Below are 21,512 nucleotides of genomic sequence, written 5' to 3'. Positions count from 1 at the left end.
TAGATTTCAACATGACACTTTATTTAGTAGAATGAATGCAAACTCTCATACATACAGCAGATAGCAGGCCCGGTAATTTCACAAGCCTGATCATAAAGACACAAAAGAGAAAGAAAACACTTGCATTTAAATAAAAATAAAAAAAATTCCAATTAAGTCGTAACACATCACACTGCGGAATAACTTTTTTTTTTTTAAAGACACATTGGCAACTCCTGCACTGATGATAAAGAGCTACAGTAGATGGCTACAAAATGATATAAGTTCATAAATATAGTTGGAATACATTTTCTTCAGAGCTAAATTCATAGCATTTATTTTAAATATGCAGAGTACATAATCTGAAAAATACCTTTTTGACCCCCAGTGCACAGCAGTTTGGTCTTTGATTTCAGGTTTTAATGAGCTGAAAGAAGCTCCATGAAGCTGAAAACTGAAATGTTCTGAACACATCAGACAGAGGAACTGAAAACAGCGCTACACTGTATAGATGAGCATTATTATTTAAAAAAAAACATGACTTATGACACACAAAAATAATTAAATCCAGAGTGGTTCCACAATGGCAAGAATTCAACACATAAATGACAAAAAAAAACTAAAAAAAAATGTAACCCCATGTTGCACCAAACAAGCCTTTTTCTGCTATGACTTCTGATTTTTGTCAATGCTACCAAGACTGATGACAAAAATGGTGCAATGGTGCAATATAAAGTGGGGAGGAAAAAAAGGAAAGTTCATTTCATCTTCGACAACAGCAACAAATGAGTTCAAATCACGACAAATACAAAAATCAGCCAGCAATATTTTTTTTAAACAACTTCCTGGTATGAGACCTGCTCACACCATCATTCAGTAACTACAGCAGTTTTCTCCGGTTCACACCATCAACCAGCAGTGCTCACTTGGGGGTGGAAGGCGTATTGGAGGTTATTTAGATTAAATACAGTAATATGGGGTTAGTTCAAAGGTTACATTGTTAGCATGAGAACAAAATGTTAGCATTAGACACATCAGTCCTCACTATATACAAACTACCACTCAAACAGACCTTCAGTAGACGCTGATAAAGTCATTTAATAAAGTTCAGAAACCCTGTTTAAACCTTAGTACTGTCTGTCATCTCACTTGCTGATAATTTTATAGGGAATTAAGGCTTTAGATGTCCATAAAGTGCTTTGTATGACAGTCAAAACCTTCAAATGCAATTTGTTGTTGTACAATCATGCGCTGCTGCCATACAGCAGGTTACACCATGACCTAAAGGCTTTTCTTGCTGATAAAGTCGTTCTGTTGAGGTCTACACAGAAAACAATTGTTTTTTATTATATCACAATATGACATCAATCCATATACCCTAACTAAGTGTAAAATTATTTCAGTTTGTACTCAGACATAGCTTATAACCAAGGCTCAAATGTGTAGTTTGAGTTTTATTTGAACTCAGGTTCTGTGAAGTCCTTATCAGGGCCTTGATTGCATTAGATAGAAGTCTTAGTGAACCGAGTTTGTAGAAAAAGGGATAAAGTTAGGCAGGGGTCTTCTTTTTAGCAGATTTCACACATATATAACAACTAAAACTTAAAAACCTCCCACCGGTACAAGCAAAGGCTACATTAGCTGATTTTAAACTTCTACACTTTTTCATGAGACCTGTAGTTTCGTTTGTCGCTGTTTTCTACTACTACTGCGCAAAAAGGTCTTTGAGTTAAACAACTGGCTTCTTCTTTTTGCAACTTTGTACTTTTGCATCTATACTTTCATGGGTACAAAAAGAAACCATCTGCCACGGGTCTCTTCATACTGGGCTTGACCTACTTCCTACCAGTCCCTAATATTGATGATTTATTGGAGTTTTAGTTTTAATACCATCTGCATTTTAAGGGTAGGTTGATGTTTACCAGATCCCTAACCCTGTCCCCTAACCCCTAATTTCCACCTCTGATCCCTGGCTCTATCACTAACCTTAACTTTATCCGTAGAAAAGGACACAGAAATACATAGGTACGCAAGCACATGGGTACAAAATGATACCTGGTGAGTACAAAATGGAACCTGAGTACAAAATGGCAATCGCTAAGTACGAGGTAAGGGTATGAAGTGGTGAAGGTATGAGTTAACCAACACCCCACAAAATTACATGTTAAGGCTACAATTGTATCAGTTCACCTGATCAGATGGGACTTGTTTATTTCTAGCTGAAATCAGCTAAAAAAATTATCTGAGTAGCCATTATTCTGTCCACTGTAGCAGAATTAAATCTATTTCTACAGACGCAGATTGCCAAGACTTCTATTTACTACAGACAAGGTACTAACTTCCGATAACTAGGACTAGAACTGCAGACCCCACTTTGAAAATGAATCCAAACTATCCCTTTAATGTTAGCACTTCTTCCAAAGATTTAGTTTAGATAATAAAACATTTAGGCACTCCCACCTGCATTCAGTTTTGCTACATTCCATGGCCTCTTTTCATTTCATCGAATGTTTAAAAAAAAAAAAGAAATCAAGGCTGTAAAATTAATGGCGGTTCAGAAATGGTACATGTTTTTGCTTTTTTTAATAGTTTAAAAATGAACATTCAATGGCATGTAAGAACACTACTAGTCAAATGAAAAGTGATGTAATGATTCTGTTTCTCACACAGGTAAAGACCAATAAATTAACCCTTTTAATATAACTTTTCTCTATATATCAGAAGATACAAAATAGTAATTTAAAGTTGTATATATTCTGTAAAAAATTATATGTTGGGAAACTTTTCAGGGCTATTAGGAAGGATCTTACTGCTTGTGTTGGACCAAAAGTGTTTATATACAAAGAACAATAGAACATGACTATACTTGTATTGGATGCTCCACGAGTCAGCACCAGTGCACATTCATATGGGAACACTGGATTTAAAGTTCACACTGTTGGAATCAGACCTAACACAGGGTTTTCAAACTGTACAGCTACATGTAAGTCTCATTTTACTAAGGTTGTTGTGTTTTGCTTAGTTGTTGAGGTAACATTATATCAACTTGCACATTTGAGTCGAGCCCACGCGATGCTACAGTGTTTCTACACATTCCTTGCGGTGTGCGTGGTTGCATGTGTGAGTGCGCTCTGCTGCTTCAGACCAGCGTGCCTGGGTCTGCACTCGTTTCGCTGGGAGTCGCCTCTTGTTTCTGTGGATCTGGAGTCTCCTGATAAAGTGAAAACTCCATCGACCTGTCGGGGAGGTGAAGGAAGAGGGAAATTCAACACAACAGTCCTAAACCAAAAGGCACACAGTTGAAACTAAAAATTGTTTTTCCCAAAGCCCCCTTCATATCGGTTGACAACCCTAGCTATGTGCTCTCTCCATGACCTACACATCCTACCACATATGCCCACAATCACCACACCCTGAGCCCTGTCCTGGCACAGCTCTCTAAAACCATGTCAGGATGCACCTATGTGCTAGAAGCTCATGTCTGTGCTAGGTTGTTTCCATAACCCTGTTGTGCTCTGCAGACTTTTCCTATATATATATATATATATATATATATATATATATACACACATATATATATATATATATATATATATATATCAGAGGTTTCAGGGCCTCCAGTATCTCTTTTAGCCTTCATGTGGAGGAGAAAACTTTCATCAGCATTAGAGGACGCAGGTGAAGGAGTTTTCTGGGCAGACACTCGACCATGTCTCGACCACCTTTCTTCCTTCCTCATCCAGCAAACCTGATTATGATGAGACCAAGCGCTCCTTGCTTCGCATCCAAAAGACGAATGAAGGACAGCTGAGCATGACGCAGTATTTATTGGCAAGTGGAGACCATGGATTGGTCGTTGGAGCCATGTGGTGAGAGCTTGGTGAGTTGGAGCAAGAGCAGTGGCAGCAAGTGTTGCAATAACTTATTTGGGATGTTACAAGCGCACTGTGGGTGCGATGGGTCCGTAACCTAGGCGTGAGGCCACAGTGGCCAGTCCTGCGTCAAATTCTCAATGGCTGAGCCACGCATGTGCGCACAGGCCCCACTTCATACGTACGCTGCTATTACACTGCCTCCAGACTCCACTCAGGACTTCGATACGCTCCCACTAGGATGATAAACCACCAGGACCTCACTATGGAAGTTCTGTGCTCGCTCCAAACCACTGTGGTCCTATCATGCTTTATTATGTGGAGCCCAATGAGTTTTAATTATGTGGATAAAGATCTAACCAAGACCCTGCAAAGACCAGCCATGTTCTGGCTGATTTTTTTTTTATGTTGAGCAGGTTTGTCATCCAGTGTGAAAGGGAGCTGAAGTGAAAATTCTCAACCATGGTCACAGCAACAACATGACTGGAGAGTTAAAACCTTAAAAGGTTATAAACAGTTGTACCTTTAAAATTTGCTTTAAGGGTTGTCCAAATCAGTGACTAATTTTTAATCAGTTTTTCTTTCTTTTAGCCTTGTGGGTAATTGCATTCAGTTTATAGAAGCCTCCTGACTGTGGACTTTTGAGCAGGAAACAACTGACAGCCTGGTTGTTGGCAGCCAGTGGCAAGATGATGCTGACCATGCGAAACAAAAAACAATAAAAATAGCCGCAGTTGTAAAGGAGGATGATAGATGGATTTGTAGGGTACAGAGTGAGCGTATCCCCAGGTGAAAGCTTTACTGAAAGACAGTCACAAATATCAGCGGTACAAACAGAGAAATCAGGGAAATGTATCCACACATGCTCCTTAAAACACACACAGGACACTGTCATTCTAAACAAGCAAAACATCTAAATCCTCTCCTCAAACAAAGTGCCTGCCTTACAGAAACTTCATTTGAGGAAGACAAACATTATGAATGACCACTTCCTAAGTCGGTGTTCCTGCTAGTTAAGATATCCTGCTGCTACTTAACCATTGCTATTAGGCAATGTTTTTTAACCTATTGACAGCCATTTTCGTCCTTTTATACAACAAAGGAAATGACAACAGGCAAAGCTAATGGCAGATACAAACATTGCCACATACTAAAAGCTATGACTAAAAATAACTGCACAGAAATAAAATGATCTACTCTGACAGTGCTGAAGCTTTGTATGTATTGTTCTATTGAAACTTAATTTGAACAAGTGTGAATTATAGATAAACAGGTATACTGACCGTCCATGTAGTGGGTGTCCATGGAAGCTGGCTGACTGGGGAATCTGAGACCTCTGGGGGTTGGCTGGTTCACCTTGAAGAGACTGGGCCTGGTGCACCAGTGGATGAGGGTGTGAGAGACGAGAGATTCCTGCTTCGTGGCCCTTCGAGGCAGCAGAAGGGTAGCCGAAAGCATTCCGCAGGTACCAGTCCCTCAGGCCCTCCAGAGCCAGAGCTTTGTGCAGGCTCCTGGTTGAATCTTCTGGAGTTGGAAGAGAGAACTGGGGGGGTCTACGGCTGAAGGGGGGGACAGACAGCTCAGTTTGATAAGGGTGCAGGTTAGGAATGGAGGATGTGGTGGTGCTAGTGGCAGGAAGAGGGGACTCGTATGCTGATAGCAGGATGCCATCTTGATGTTGCTGCAAAGGAATAAAAGGTCCACAGGATTTGGTCCTGGTGACTTTGACCCTACGTAGCTCTGCTTGGGACCCTCTGAGGACCATGGGGCTGTAAGAAGTTGTAGCGCTGGGAAGATGCACCTGGGAATGAGAAAATCCATTGGTATGAGGAGGCACTGCTGCAGTGGAGGAGCGAGGGGAGGGCATATCTTGCCAGATTCTGCCTGTGGACTGATACAGGTGGTGCTGCACCTGCATCCTCTGCTGTTTACCCCAAATATAGTCCATCAAAAGGTCATTGTAGCCATCGCTGGTCCCTCGGCCCCCCATTGACAGACGCATTTTAACCTGCTTCATGGAGTTGTCCACGTGTTTCTCTGGGCTTCCCAGGTGAATGTGCCGCAGTTTACCGTCAGTCAGTGTCTCTGAGCTCTTGTAGGGCCCTCCCCTCTGAGGCATACCATTTCTGGGCTCGGGATCATCTGGCAGGCTTGACCTATCCAGGAGGGCCTCAGAGCTGTTGCTGCGCCTCGCGCGGGAGCTGTAAGGGCAGCTTCGTCGATCAGAAGAGGAGCCCTCTGGAGCCAGAGGAACCATATATGGTACATCCAGACTCCCTGACCACTGCTTCAGCCCATTACCATTTGATGCATCCGACCTACGGGACAATAAAGCATAACAGCAACTCTTTTTAGGAAACTTCTAGGGCAGCTAAAGATAAAAATAAGTGAATACAAGCAAGTTCAATCAAAACTGATGATGCATTTCAAAGAAAAATATTTTTTAAGCCCAAACGTTCAACCAGGACTCTTGCTGGCAGCTATATTTGACACTAATCGTTCCAACTCTATAACTTTGTGTCGGAAATTAACTCAGTGAGCCATTTTAAAACTGTATAGTTACCACAGTTGGAAAGAGCTGGGGTTCTGCTGCATGAATGCGTCAGATAAAAGCAAATTACCTGACGTGAACACTGATTGGAGCAGTTCGGGCCAACATTGGAGTGGCTGGAACACTTCTTCCTTCAACATTAGAAGCACTTCTCGGTAAAGAGTGAGTTGGGCTGAAAAAGGCAGCACAAGATGTGTACAACTTATATTATCAAGACTAATTTTGTACGAATAAGCTAGCACAGTTTGCTCACTCCCAGGATAAGTACCTAACAGAGCTTGTGACTGAGTTACGGCGCGTCCTCATCTCATAGTAAATCTCAACTGGAGAGAGCTTCCTGCTGATTCTGTGGTCGGGGCTGCCCACAGTGAGCCGGGGCTGGGACAGAGAGCGCTGATCGGCAGCGACACTCGGTGAAGAGTCTTTCAGGAAAAGAAACACAAGCAAATCATCTCAGGTTGTAGTCCACTTTCTCATGACTGTCAGCCATTTATACTAATTCTTTTTGTAAATATTGATGTGCTGTATCCAGCAAAAGGCATCTTTAAAAGCAGAGTTCCTATTTTCATTGTGAAATTCTAGACCCAATTTGTGAGTTTTTTTTTTTTTTAAATCTATTTTTGAACCATTTTTTAACATCAAAACATCTGGTAATTTACTGTAATTTCACGTTCGTTTATTGTGCTGTTTTTTTTATCTGATTAAGTAAAATAATAAATGAATAATTTCCTTCATCAAAATTATTATTATTATTTATTTATTTTAACAATGTATTTCTCTCAAGTAAATCATAAGAGTAGAAACAACAGCAACAATAATATGGGAAGAAAAAAAAATGAAACATACTTATACAAAATTAGTAAGAATTGCACACAATATCTATTTGTTGGTTTACAGAATGGAAAAGCAGGAGAAAAAGTATATACTTAAATTATATTTACTTTTTAGTGCATCTTGTGAGAATAAACTACCTGTTGCAAAAGATGGTTTCTTTTTTAAATACTGGTCTGATTTGTTTCAACTCATGAGAAAATATTACATGCAGAAGTTCCGTAAAACACCATTTATGTCCTGTTGGCTCACCGTTGTCATGGGATGTTGAATCTGACATAGAGCTGGTACTTTCTGACATCACAGTATCCTCTAAAAGACAACAAGAAGTTTACTTCAAGAACAAGGCTGCACAACTGTTACCTGTTATAATTATATGTGGAAAGACGAATGTGTATTTGGAGACGTTAAGATCAGGGAGTGTGGATGTGGTTTTAGCTGCAGAGTATGTGTACCTGTATGACATCCCCGATGAACAGTCCTTTTGCTGTTGGGGCCATTTCGGTCCGATTCAGAGTTTCTGCAAAGAGCGCCGGTAAAAATTGCTTTCATCTGCTTTCTTTGGACAGAGTCATCCTGCAGCCAAGACACAGACAGCCACGTTAGACCACAAATAAACATACAGACAGTGGACGCGTAAACACAATTGATATTCAAGGTGCTCACTTACCTCTGCCTTGGTGCTCGGCGCCAGGCCAGCTCTGCGCTGCACCACTGGGGGTTTCTCTCCTAGCTCCAGAGGGAAAGCACGTGGCATCTTCCCAGTCAGCTCCTGCAGAGGACATTCAATAAGGTCTGCCAGGTCCAGTGTGTTATGTAAAATGATACCACTTAACAGATTACTGTAAATCTCAATGAAATCCTTCCTTAAACGGTCTTCTCCACTAAAATCATTATGCAAGAAAACATTCTGAGTGACGCAACAGCATCAGACTTGTATTTTACCACTAAACAGAGGTAATAACTGTGCAGATGATTTGCAGTTCAACCTTCTTAGCTGAGCCACACTGGTGGCAGAACAATTTTTGACTCCAAAAATAGGTACGCAGAGATGGGGTGAGTCACTATACATCCATCTGAAAATATAAGGGATGTGTTAAACAGCTGTTAAAGAAAAGCTGATGCAGCTGCGGCCTCATTAACATGTGCTGACAGGCTCTCAGGAGCAATTGAGCTAAGATTAATTTGCAGCCCTTTGTAAGTGCTGAAAACATTTTCAACAAGTTGCTTGCCGCATCTGCGCTCAGGCTGCTATATAGCGAAGCTGGACGTGAACTTAAAAAAAAAAGATAAAATAAATAATGGGCCACATCTATTACCTTAACAACTAGAAAACGTGGAGTTGGATCTTTTTCTCTTTTTTTTTTTTTTTTGCACTGTTTCAAAGATGTGTGAAAATGGGAGAAGCGACTCACAGCTTCCTGTAAACAGACTTGTTTGAGCTCTCCCACTCTTGCATTGAGGAGAGCCTCCAGGGCCTGCTTCCTCTCTTGCAGAGCTGCGATCCTCTCAGCCTGCAGCTTGCTGTCCTGGCAGCCATGAACATCTGTGCACCACAACACATGTAAGACATCTCGGAACGATAATGTGAGCTTTATATTTAAGGGAAAAAAAAGGTTCAAATGTCCATGTAAATTACTCGCAAAATGACTCCTAGTCTGATGGGTCTTGTTAGGATTACATATGCTGTCTTTTGGCTGTGTTTATGCTGGTTTTGATAAGGTGTTTCCTCTCAGTTCTACCCTTTCCTGATAAGCGTATCTGGCAGCTGTGTTGGCAGTATGGGAACAACTTGTTTTTCAGCTGACTGTTCCCTTGAGAAAAAACTGTCAGAAATTGAAAGTCTTGCCCAGACACGACGTTACTGCATGCATCTTTACACTGCGAGAAGCCACTGCTACTCACCAGGAGTCCCCAAACCCATGGATGTGATCAGATGACCTTTGACCTCCATGTGATGTAAATCTGGGGACTTCACAGCTCTCCCAACCACGCCGTTACCTAATCAATACAAACTGTGGGTGATCAGCGGCTCAGAAACACAAACAAAACATATTCAAGCTCGAATGTTTCCTTCTCACTGACCTTGCAGCCATTTGTGTTCTTGAGGTGTGCATGGAGTTGCATTATTTATTTATTTTTTAGCAAATTAGCAAATTAGTCCGGACGAGTTGTTGTTCTCGGGACACACAGGGAGAACCACAGCACCACTGCTCAGGTGGCTAAAACGTAAACCTGAAAGAAATGTTCAAAAAGAAAACCACCGTCAGGAAAGCTCTGTGGCCCAACGTGGTTCATTCTGAAATGTGTTAAGGCTTTATGAGAAGTTTGCCTAAACAGTTTTGCAGAACATTTAGAAAGTAAGCCTGAATAAAGTCAGGTCAAAATTAGCACATAAGACATTCTGAAGCTATTATTCTCAAATTAGAACTTGAAACAAAAATAGCAACCAATTAATTTGCAAAGAGGGGAAAAATGAGACCAGATAAGTAACATTAATAATGAATGGACAGAGACACAGAAAGATTAACTTCATCCGTTTGGTTTCTAAATCAAAGCTCAAAAGCTACTGATGGGAAAAAAAGGGAAAGAAGTCAGAGAACCAGAACAAGAAGCAAGGTGGGATAAAAGAGATATTAGGCAGGAGATAAATGTTATGTAAGACTATTTCTTTTTTTTTTCTTTGCTGCCGTCATAAACTATCAGTCCTCAGTATAATAAAGAGTAGAAGGAAGAGATTGCATTGTTTGAACCTGGTCAACCCTTGAAAATAACATGATGCACAGGGATATCACAAGATGTCATGCTCAGAGTATGTGCTGAGGATTAATCTCAGCTTCTGCCACACCAAATTGTAGCTCAATATCTGTAAAATTGAATGAGTTAAGTGCAATTTTGGTGTTGGCTAATCTGGATTAGCTGTGGTGGCCATCTTGAATCGAATTGACTCCAAACATTTTTCAGTTGTAGACGTGCATTTAATGGTTACTTTCTGAGAGTTTTATGAACATCCATCTAGTTGTTCAAGAGAAATTTTGCTAACTGACACAAAGAGTTGACTCCAGCATTTAATGCTAAAGTTTAAAGCAAAAATCTTACACAATGAGTAGCGCTTTGAGTACGTGTTGTGAATGGCTCTCAGCTACAACCACACACAATTTTAGCTCAGCATCTGTAGAATTCACTGAAATATAGCCATTTTTATGTTTTCTAAGGTTGGTTGCCTGTGGCAACCATCTTGAGTTGAAGTAGCTCCAAATCCTAATCACTTGTAGAGGCACATCCAGTGATTATTTCCTGGTAGTTTCATTGACGTTCATTCTATGATCCATGAGATATTTTGCTAACAGACAGACAAAGCTCACTAATGTATGTGTAGCCATTTTGTGTTGTTGAAGGTCAGTTGGCAGTGGCAGCCATCTTGAATCATGCTGACTCTAAATGTTAATCAGCTGTAAATGTACTTTCAATGATTACTTTCTGACAGTTTCATTAAAACCTGTCCAGTGGTTTGTGTGTGGTAACAGAGAGACACATACAGACATGTGCAAAAACTTGATCGTCCGCCTTCACCTGTTGGCAATAAATTCTAGAAATAGTTTTGTCATTACTGAACTGCAGCAGGTGAATTGTTTCTCGTGCATTCTTATCTCCACATAGAGGCGGCTCGGCACAAACTAAGTGTTTTCCCTGACACCCAGTAGAGACGTGATATCCAAAAATAGTGACAGCGTTTTCTGCCAAAACCCTCTCACTCATTGTTGCTCACAAATGGCTCCTGTAACCACTCACTGTTCTGTCTCCCTGCCAGTCGCTTAAATCATAAAAAAAGACTCCATTCATCCCATAAATCTACATGGAAGGCCTCAAGGGCCGGATTACAATTATCATTCCTAAGACTGCTTCTGCCAGCACTGCATCTTTGAAAAGGAAACATTTATCTATCAGTTAGTCAGAGCAGCTGCCTTAAAGCACCAGATTCTTGCTCGTAGCACAGATTGTTTCTTTTTTCCTCACTCAAATGCCAGAAAGAATTTCAAGGCCTGGGGTTCCTTGAAGGAATACGTATCACCCGCCGCCTTTCATGCCAGAGCTTTAGATCACCTTGTGTTTAGAAATAGCGGATTACAGCCGTTTTGGGTAATCTGCGAAAATGACGTCATCCACAGTTTTGTGCAATATTGCAGAATCTTGTGCGATCTGTTAGCGCTTGGAATGTGTTGTGAATGACTGTCAGCTACTGAGGTGGACAGCCATTTTGAATTGGGTTAAATCCAAAAGTTAATCAGTTGTAGATGTGCATTCAGTCCTTACTTTTCATTAAAATTTGCTTGTTGGTTCAAGAGATAGTTTGCTAATGGTACACACAAACGAGCACACACGCACGGGCTTCACTTTCTGTGAAAACATGCGTTTACATGGCCCCTGGAGTCAAACCAGGGCAACTGCTGCTCGCTCCTGAACATGTGAAACTACCTCCCCCGCCCCCAGCACGCCTGACCCCCCACTGACAGACAACTGGGAGCCGTTTACAAAAACATGTGGCAGACTTACGACCGGCGCTGAGACAAAAAGCTCATCACATAGACCCTGTCAGACAATACGGAGTCCATGATGATCAGATTTGACGCTGATCTAATAGACTGGGAGGGCGTTTCACCTTGGGACAAACGAAGACACTATCGTGTCTAAACCGGAGCAGTAAGCCCACAAAGGGAGACGGAGACGTTCGGGATCCATCTGGTTCGTCTCTGAGCAGCTGAGCACCGGAGCCAAAAGGTTGCCATGCCTCTTAAGAATTGCTCTGCCCTGAAACAGAAAACATTTGCTTGGAAATTTACTGCCTTTCCTCACCAACATGTTCCCATTATTGTTGCCCTTGCCATTATGCTTTTTAAAACTAATGTATAAGGAAAGAAATCACACATTCATGCTCTTAACAAATGAGAAGGTGAATCCAGTAACACCGTACAGTGTACATTTATCCTCCACTGCTGAAAGGCGAAGACAATCATTAACATTTCTTGCCCACGCCTGTGTGTGTCTGTCTGTTACTAAAGCATCTCATGAACCGTTGGACAAGTTTTAATGCAACTCAATCACTGGATAATCATCTAAAACTGATTAACATTTGAAGTCAACCCGATTCAAGATGGCTTCCACAGCCAACTGATCTTAAAGAACCCAGAAAGAACTTTAACTCAGTCAGTTTTACATATGTCAACAACTGATTAGCTTTTGGAGACAAGCCAATTCAAGATGGCCACCACAGCAAAGTGGTTTGAGCAAACAGTGGGTACAACTCAGTCAGTTTTACACTTGAGCTCACTTTGATGTGGCAATAGCTGAGTGTCATTCTCGACACTTTCTTTGAGTGCTAACTCAACATTGCATGAGTTTGTGCATTAAGTTGTTTACAAGGTTTGACCAAAATGGCTAAAACTTTGACATTTCTCAACATAAGATGATCTGTAAAGTTTAAAACTCAGGCAAGAAAGGCGGTGAGTGATGTGCATTCCTTCAAGGAATGCTAGGCCTTCAAACAGAAATACACAGCATTTAAAAAAAAATGTTTTACAGCTTTACTTAGATAATGTTGGCTTTTTTTAGCAAACCAATGGTGAATTCCTCTGTGTAATTGAGATTATTAGGTTACCTTGTACACTTAATAACTCTGCTCTTTGTATTTCCTGTTAAGCCAACGTGTGCAACAAGCATCTTAAAGACAGCAACACAAGCGCGCTGAAGCTCGTTGACGTTCCAGAAGAAAAGCTGTTTATAACATGTCATCCTGACTTCTGAAACGGAAATACTCAAATCTAAATGGGCCTGGTGTGTGTGTGATGAGCATCAGAAGAAACGATGTGACGCGAGACAATTAAACCAGAGTTAGGGGCATTTTAACCTATCTTTTGTCGTGAAACAAATTTCCCCAAACACCACGTTTAGAAGCAGAATATTCTAGAGAGTGTTATGTTTATTACATTTTACAGCAGCAGCTGTAGTTAAACTGAAACAAATGACAACTATAAGACAACAAGCAATAAAGAGAACTAACTATTGTACTTTAACCATTACTACCTTTAAATGGATAATCCAGGCATTTTGAAGTGGGATTTTGGGGAAAAGTAATTTCTTACCAGTTGTAAATAGCCCCTTGAACAGCCTCGGAGTTTATGTCTGACAGGACTGAAGAGCTAATGGCTAGTCCAAACACGTCCAAGACCAAAGTGGATCGCTGCCATCTTAAAACAACTTCAATCTCAAAAATTTCCCGGCTATTATTGCAAGTGCTACTTCATAGACCTTTAATTGGCTGCCAGTTTTACAATACACTTTTACTTTCATGGAATTCTATGGTTCTTTCCAAGCAAAAATAGCAGCAGCAGCTAGCTGTGGCACTTCTGGTGCAGCCTGGGGTCAATTATGGCAGAAATGTCATAATATTTATGCTGGACTAAACGTTGAATGCAAAACCGAAGGCGGTGTAAAGATTTACATACAAGCATTTGGTTAAACTGTGATGAGATTTTAAAGATTTGAGTTGTTTTAAGACGGCAGCAATCTACTTTGGTCTTATCACTGTTTGGCTTAGCCATTAGCTGATCAGTCATGTGGGACATGAACTCCATTCCTCCAAACAGAAAGCTATCTATGACAGGTAAGAGATGAATTCTTCAACACCTCTCCACAGAACCCCACTTCAAAACAACACACCTGACAAGATCAGCGGCAGCACTTTTCCAAACATCCGGCGTGCACATAAGGGCAGGTAGAAAGAATTTGGTTTTTTTTTTTTTTTTTGTGGGACAAAGACTAAGACTGAATCATGGAAAGCTGCATCAAAGGAAGGATCACCTGAGACGATAGTACGAGAGACAAACCATGCATGAGTGGAGGAGTCTGAATGGTGGGATCGACAACGCCAACCAGGCCGTGCTGATTAAACACGAGCTGTGCAGGGAGACCGAGGAACCCGATGCGGCTTGCACCACACAAATGTAAATGAACGAGTCTGAAGGGCTAAACATTAAAGCCTGTACGGTGGGAGGAGCTGCCTTGCTCTTTTTGCATCTTAGGAGTGATACACATGAGATTACAACATTAAAGTAAAGCTACAGGCTGTAAAGCTTTATATGGATTTCTTTTCCTCCTTTGACACACATAATTCTGATCAGCTCTCAAAGAGGTCCTATGTCCCTGCTCCGTGCTTTAATCTGGCTCAAATGTTCCAGGAAAAGGATACCGCAGTCAGCACCATGTAGGCAAATTATACGATTATTACCTACAACTGTTCGTACCACCCCAACTGCAATTAAAATGTCAATAAAAACAGGATGCAGTGACTTGCAAATCTCATAAACCCATATTTTATTTACAATGGAAAAGAGTAAACATATCAAATATTAAACCTGAGAAATTCTACAATTTTTTTTTAGAAAATATAAATTATTTTGAATTTGATGGCAGCAACACATCTTTAAAAATCTGGGACAGGGGCAACAAACGGTTGTAAAAGTAAGAGGTACAAACAAGAAACAGCTTAGAGGAGCATTTTGCGAAGGATTAGGTTTAGTGGCAACAGGTCAGTAAGAGGTCTGGGTATAAAAAGAGCATTTTAGAGAGGCTGAATCTCTCAGAAGTAAAGACGAGCAGAGGTTCACCAGTCTGAAAGAAAATGCATCTAAAAATAGCAGAACAAGTTCAGAATGATGTTCTTCAATGGAAAATTGGAAAAGTTTTAATATCCCATCATTGACAGTTCATAATTTCAAAAGATTTCAAGAATCTGTAGAAATCTCTGAGATCAAAGGACGAGGATGATGGTCAATATATGATGGTGATCTTCAGGCCCTCAGGGGCCGCTGCATTAAAAACAGGTCTGATTCTGTTCTGGACATCACTGCATGGACTCAGGAACACTTCCATTAATCCGTCTGTACACACAGTTTATTGTACCATCCACAAATGAGGGTTAAAGCTCTATCAGGCAAAGTCAAAGCCACATTTGAACACTAATCCAGACTCAACAGTTTTCTCTGGGTTAGAGCTCATTTAAAATGAACTGAAGCAAAGTCGACAAATGTTTTGTGGTCAGACAAAATTAAATTAGATTTTTTTTCTTTTTTAAATACAGATACCACGTCATCCGTACTAAAGAGAAGACTGCCAATTCGGCCTGCTACCAGCGTACAGTTCAAAAGCCTGCCTCTCTAATGGTATGGGGGTGCATTAGTGCCTGAAGTCATGGGCAGACTACTCATCTGGAAAGACCATCATTGCAGAAACAAACATACAGGTTTTAGAACAACATAGGCTCCTATCCAGCAAAAAAATCCATCAAAGAACAATCAGGACTGTTGAACAGCTAGAATCCTCCATCAGACCAAAATGGGACAACATTCCCTCCAAAACCTCCAGCAGCTGCTCTCCTCATCTCCTAGATGTTTACTGACTGTTGTTAAAAGAGGGGATGATTTACAGTGGGGAACCTGACCCCACTTTTCTGACATTTGTTGCAGCTATAAAATTCAAGATTACCTTATTTTTCTGAAAAAAAATACAATTTCTTAGTTTAAAGACTTTATGTTTACTATGTTCCACTGTGAATAATAAAATAAGGGTTAATGAGATTTGCAAATCATTGCTTTCTGCTTTTATTTACATTTTACACAACACCCCAATTCTTTCAGATTTCACAGCAAACTTCAGCGAGAAACTCAGAGTTTGCCGCCCCATATGTTTGTGGGTTTGGGACAGGACAGAGCAGCTGGGATCACACCTCGAGCTCACTGTGGACAGGTGAGGCTGACGCCCTCATGTTGGCTGTTGGGTGTTGACACAGCTGCTGCTGCTGTTAACTTCCACATGGTGATTCAGAGCCAGGCTAACAAAAAAAAAAAACCCAGCTCCCATTAGAGCCGAACCCTACACCCGCTACACCCGGATCCAGAAGAGGTTAGAATAGCAGCTGGAGGGTGTCACTTTAAAATATCCACATCCTCTCAGTATTCACAATGACTACAGTTTCCTCGCTGGTGTTGGCCCTCTGAAGCTTACTTTGGTGTGGTTGAGGTCAGGGATGTAGAGCTGAAGATTAAACCCTGATCTCCCCCCACCTGAGCGACTTCAACCACAAAACTGTGCAAAGACTTATACGAGGTCAGGTAACCCACCCCACACACACACACCAGCTCCCATTGCTAATGTAATCTCCTCTTGCGCTCCCTGTATCTGCGAAAAACTGATTTATACCACACTTATCAGTGCGTGGCAGGGTGGCTCGGCTCTGACTGACCAGCTGGGTGGCTCCATTCTTCTTCTCTGGCCTTGAGTCACCTTTGGAGCCAAACACAGCAAACCCGGGGATTGCCATCCACCTGGAATCTGTTCGGATGAGGTGGAGGGAGTAATAAAGAAAGGAATGTGGTTCTAATGTCCAAGGGGATTATTTCCATACATTTTCTCTTTGCTCGATACACCTGGAGGGATTTCTGCTTGTATTCCAAAGTGTTTCTTGTGGCCATAATCCACTTTGCTGATTTTGTTTCATTCCGATCTATGAAGGCAGCCACAACTCTGCATTTACGTGCTTTCCTTCACACACATACGGCGCACGCACCCTGATCTGGTAGTGGTTTTGGGGAGGCTTTTGTGGTTTGAAGAAAAAGTGGGTGAATCCTCTCCCGTCTTGGACATGAGTAGCACTTAATAAGGTCTGGGACTTGATTCCCTGAGCTTGTTTTTATTTTAGATCTGCGCAAAAGGTTCCCCCTTCTGTGCGCGTTTATCGGGATATTCACCAGCTACTGGACCAGCTGCTCCAGTTGTGTCAGTCCATGGTTTAGAGAAATCAGAAGAAAGGGAAAAAAAGAGCAGCGTCACTTTGACGGAACAAAATGACAAAGAAGCAGTGATGTGTTCGCATCAATATGGGCCAAGCTCCAGTGGAGACAAGCTTGAATAACTCAAGACATGACAAAAAAAAGGTATTCGATGTCAAATTGGAAGACAACGGCACACAGGACAGAAATAATAAATATGACTAGGAAATTTCTGAAGAAATTTTGAAGGGTGCCAATGCGGCTACTGCCCCAAATTTCAACATATTTTGTAATAATCTCAGAGAAAATTACGATGTTTTGATGTAAAAACTGTGTAAGAAGAGAACCAAAATAAGAAAAAAATAAGTCAAAGCTGCTGATAGTGGCTCATTATGGTCAGCATGGCAACCACACACTTGTCTGTCACTCCCTGACTGTCAAGTTATTGAGGCAGACAACAAAGCAGACTGAAAAGTCAGCCTCAAACAAATAGTTCCTGACACACTTTCTATATTGCAGCTGACAACAAAACATTTTCCTTTTCCAGCAGACATTGTTCAGTGGTAAAACCAGCAGAACTGACAAGACAGTCTTCTTGTAATGAAGTGGGTGGAGCTACACATGGGTTGATAGGTGAGGGGCTGGGCTCGAATTGGGGTTGCTAGGTAACGGGGGTTGTAACGCAACAATCCCGAGGTTTTTGAAACAGGTCGTACAGAGATCAGAAAACACTTACTTATTGTCAAAAAAATAGCTGTGGGTTTTTATTTATTTTATTTTTTCTGCACTTGGACTCTTTGTAGAAGTAGTAGATAGCCAAATGGAAGTACAAAAACATGCAAAAAGTGAATTTTGCATAATAGGTCACCTTTAAGCTAAACTATAACTGTAGTCTGTGGAAGCTTGGGTGTGCAGTCTGCACTCTGGGGGGGATTTGAGATACAGTGGAATCACCAACATTGATGGAAAAAACTAAAAAATCAGAAAACTTAAACTGTGAGTGTGAAATGACTGTAGAGGTTGCTAAAATGCCAGTTCATACATGCAACCTCCAACGTTCTTTGACCCTTCTGAACTTTGAATGATGCTTCTACTGTGAAGTAGAATCTACGGAGCTCCAAAGAGGGTTGAGTTTTCCCATATGTTTCACCAAAATCCCATTGATTTCCCTTTTTTTTTCCTCACAGTTTTTTGCCAATTTTTTCTTTATTGCACAACCTACAAGCACCAGAAGTCACAGCACCCTGCTCCCAACGGACCTGCACTTTTTGCTGAAAAATTTGCATGTTTTATTTTAACCACTTTGACCAGGATGGCACTATGGGTGATTCAGTACTTCCCTATAAGAACCCTTGATAATCCCCTCTGACAAAGATCCCAAATGCAAGTGTCCAGATGTTCAGTGTAGACAGAGCAAACTTAAAAGGTTACGCTGCACTCTACAAAACTGAAAGACTAATCCTCAAACAGGGAGGTGCAGATTCACCAGAAGATGGGGGGAGCTCTTTCTGACCCACACAACACCTTCTGGATCCGTTTTTCTCTCTCTCTCTCTGTGTCCACATCCTGACAGGCCTCCTTAATGTTCAGGAATCTGTTAATCACAGGGCTTGCACGAGAGAAGGGCGGTAGTTTTAGGTGCAAACAGTGAAACAAGTGAGAAACCTTGTGGCTCCATAACAAAAAAGCCTGACACTGAATTTTTATCTCCCCCACACCCCACCACCCGCTTTAGATTTATATGCTGCTGCAATCCGGGCATTTCCTGCCTTTCAGTGCCCAAACAGTGCGCTCCTCTGTTTGCTGAATGCAGATAGTTGCCCGTACAGTGTTTGCATTTAATGTGCAAACGTGCTCCTCAACATCCAGCGTGTGTTTTCTCATTAAGAGCCACCCTCTTCCTGCATCCCCGCATGGAGGCTGCAGCCGCCAGCACCGGGCTCCTAATGATCCACACGGGACTAATTCACGGAAGCAGGTGTGCCACGTTGGGGGGAAATGAAATAAATGAAAAAATGACAATTTTGTGGAATGAAAGCACGTTTTCTTTTTTTAACGCCACCCTTTACAGAGTGGAGTTTTAGAAAATACGCCTGATATTCATTTGTACGCCCAGTGAGGATGAGAAAGACATCTTGGGAGCTGAAGCCAGTCTTACCAGGGAGCATGACCGATGCCTTCGAAGGTCTCCATGGTCCTCTTCTTCAACAAAACCAAGCCGAGAGGCGGGGGAGGGAATAAAAAAACAATCCAGCGCAGCATAAAAAGACTGAATTCTTTCTGGGAGGAAGCTTTGGTTAATAAAATGTGCGTAAATTAGTCACACACATTTATTTATTTAAAAAAAAAGCCCCTGTTCCGTGGTGGCTCCGCGTCTCAATTGTAATTCAGCAGCAGCCTCGCGACCTCCGCTGCGTCTGAAGCCCTGCGCATCTCAGCTGACCTGACCCCGCCCCCTCCGTCCTTACACAGCCAATGACAACGCGCTATTCTCCACTGTCGCCGAGGCCCCGCCCACAAGCTCCCAGCCTCCAATGTGCGCCTCTTACTCCACAAATATCTTCCAGTTGTTGCACAGACACACGCACATCTGGAGGGGGGGCATACATCAGCACATCGGTGCAACTTAAAAATAGCTTTTGTTTTTATTTTTCAAACTCTGTGTAGCTATTTAACGTTTGGCCAACAATACAGACACTTGATGCATACAAACGTGAAGTATTGGTGGCTAGGATCATTATATGTCATAAATAGTTAGAGTGAGGTCAAAATGGTGATAATGTTTTTGCCGGTGCTTGAGCGTGTATATGTGCTTGTTAGCGAAATAGCTCATGTATGAAACTCACAGAAAATAGCCACTGGATTTACATCCACAGGTGATCAACTCCAGCGGTCTACCCAATTCAACATGGCTGCCACAGCTAACTGACCGCAGCCAACACTAAAGTGGCTATAACTTGGTCAAATGAAGACATACTGAGCTAAAGTTTTGTGGTAGTAGCTGAGAGTCATCTTCAACCCATTCTCCGAGCGCTATCAGATCAGTGAGATCTAGCAATATTGCGTGACATTGTGCATAATAACACATCAAGGTTTGACCAAAACAACGATAAGTCTTTTATTTGTCAACATGCCTGAAGGTGAGGGGTCCAGATTATCTTTCTCTCTGGAAATGTGACTTTCTTCATCCCTTCAGTTTATTTATATAGCATCAATTCACAACTCCTCATCTCAGAGCACTTTCCAAAAAAAAAAAAGTCCAAGTTATCAATTCACTACAAATCCAAATTCCAATCTAATTAAAATACATTCACATATAGTACATTATCAAACGCTAATAAGTAAAAATAATGTACTGTTTCTATGGAACGTTGAAAATTGTGTCAAATTTTAATTTTGTCAGAAACCCCCTTATCCCGAGCAGCACGCTGGAGACAGAGGAAAGGATTGAATGTCTTTTAACAGGAAAACACCTCCTTCAGAACCAGAACCAGGCTCAGGATGGGCGGCCATTTGCCTCGACCAGCTGAGGTTCGAGAGGACACGAGAGAAACAGAGACAAACACAGAAGGACTGCTCCAGGTGGAGTTTCTATGGGAAGAAAAACACAGGTTAATGACATCAATAATTACAAATATAAACAAAGAGAGTAGAGCGAGTAAAGACAGTAGCAGAGTGAGGAAATGTGGTCAGTTTGTCCTCCAGCACTCTAAGACTATAGAAGCATAACTTCAGGAAACCCAACCCTAACTATAGCATTGATCAAAAAGAAAAGTCTTAAGCCTGGTCTTAAAAGTAGACAGGATGTCAGCCTCACAGACAGAAACTGGAAGTTGGTTCCACAAGAGAGGAGCCTGAGAACTGAAACTCTAGGAACCACAAGTAAACCTGCAGTCTGAGAGTAAGGTGCTCTGTTAGGAAAATAAAATGAACAAAATACTTTTTGGATTGTTTTGTGCAACTATGCAATTGTGATTTGTCAGTGAAGTGCTAGTTTTACAAGAAAGTTAACATACTAAATGCCATTAAGTATTTAGATTATATTAAATGTAACGTAATAGTAAACAAAGTCTAAACATTTTCTTATTTAGATCAAAGGCTGCCCCCAAGAACTCTGCTAAATTTAAATATAATAATAATCTGGCCTATAAGCAAATTAAAATAAAATGAGAAGAAACAGTTTCCAGGACAGGATAAACCTAACTTATTGTTAAACTGAGTCAGTGATTTAACTGTTTAATCATCTTTTTGTCAGATTAACCCAGACTGAGGCTGCTAACAGAATCTTCTACCTGAAGCAATTTTACAGGTGCTGGTCATAAAATTAGAATATCATGAAAAAGTAGATTGATTTCAGTAATTCCATTTAAAAAGTGAAACTTGTATATTATATTCATACATTACATACAAACTCATATATTTCAAATGTTTATTTCGTTTAATTTTGATGATTAC

General features: G+C 41.1%; 1 protein-coding gene across 1 annotated transcript; it reads right to left on the bottom strand.

Annotated features, from left to right (window-relative positions):
- On the bottom strand, positions 1–19,477 carry ccdc120 (coiled-coil domain containing 120). Its single transcript, XM_017430512.3, has 11 exons — positions 19,216–19,477; positions 9,319–9,468; positions 9,139–9,234; positions 8,649–8,779; positions 7,904–8,005; positions 7,689–7,809; positions 7,486–7,545; positions 6,671–6,824; positions 6,473–6,574; positions 5,135–6,169; positions 1–3,215 (listed from the first exon to the last, which is right to left on the bottom strand). The coding sequence occupies exons 3-11, from the start codon at positions 9,185–9,187 to the stop codon at positions 3,119–3,121; spliced, it is 1,851 nt and encodes a 616-aa protein (XP_017286001.1). The 5' UTR covers positions 9,188–9,234; positions 9,319–9,468; positions 19,216–19,477; the 3' UTR covers positions 1–3,118.
- Between the last annotated feature and the right edge of the window lie 2,035 nt (positions 19,478–21,512).

This window comes from Kryptolebias marmoratus, linkage group LG4, assembly GCF_001649575.2.
Source record: "Kryptolebias marmoratus isolate JLee-2015 linkage group LG4, ASM164957v2, whole genome shotgun sequence".
NCBI classification, from domain to species: Eukaryota; Metazoa; Chordata; class Actinopteri; order Cyprinodontiformes; family Rivulidae; genus Kryptolebias; species Kryptolebias marmoratus.
Note: the sequence above shows the minus strand (reverse complement) of the source record. Positions and strands in the feature narration are given on the sequence as shown.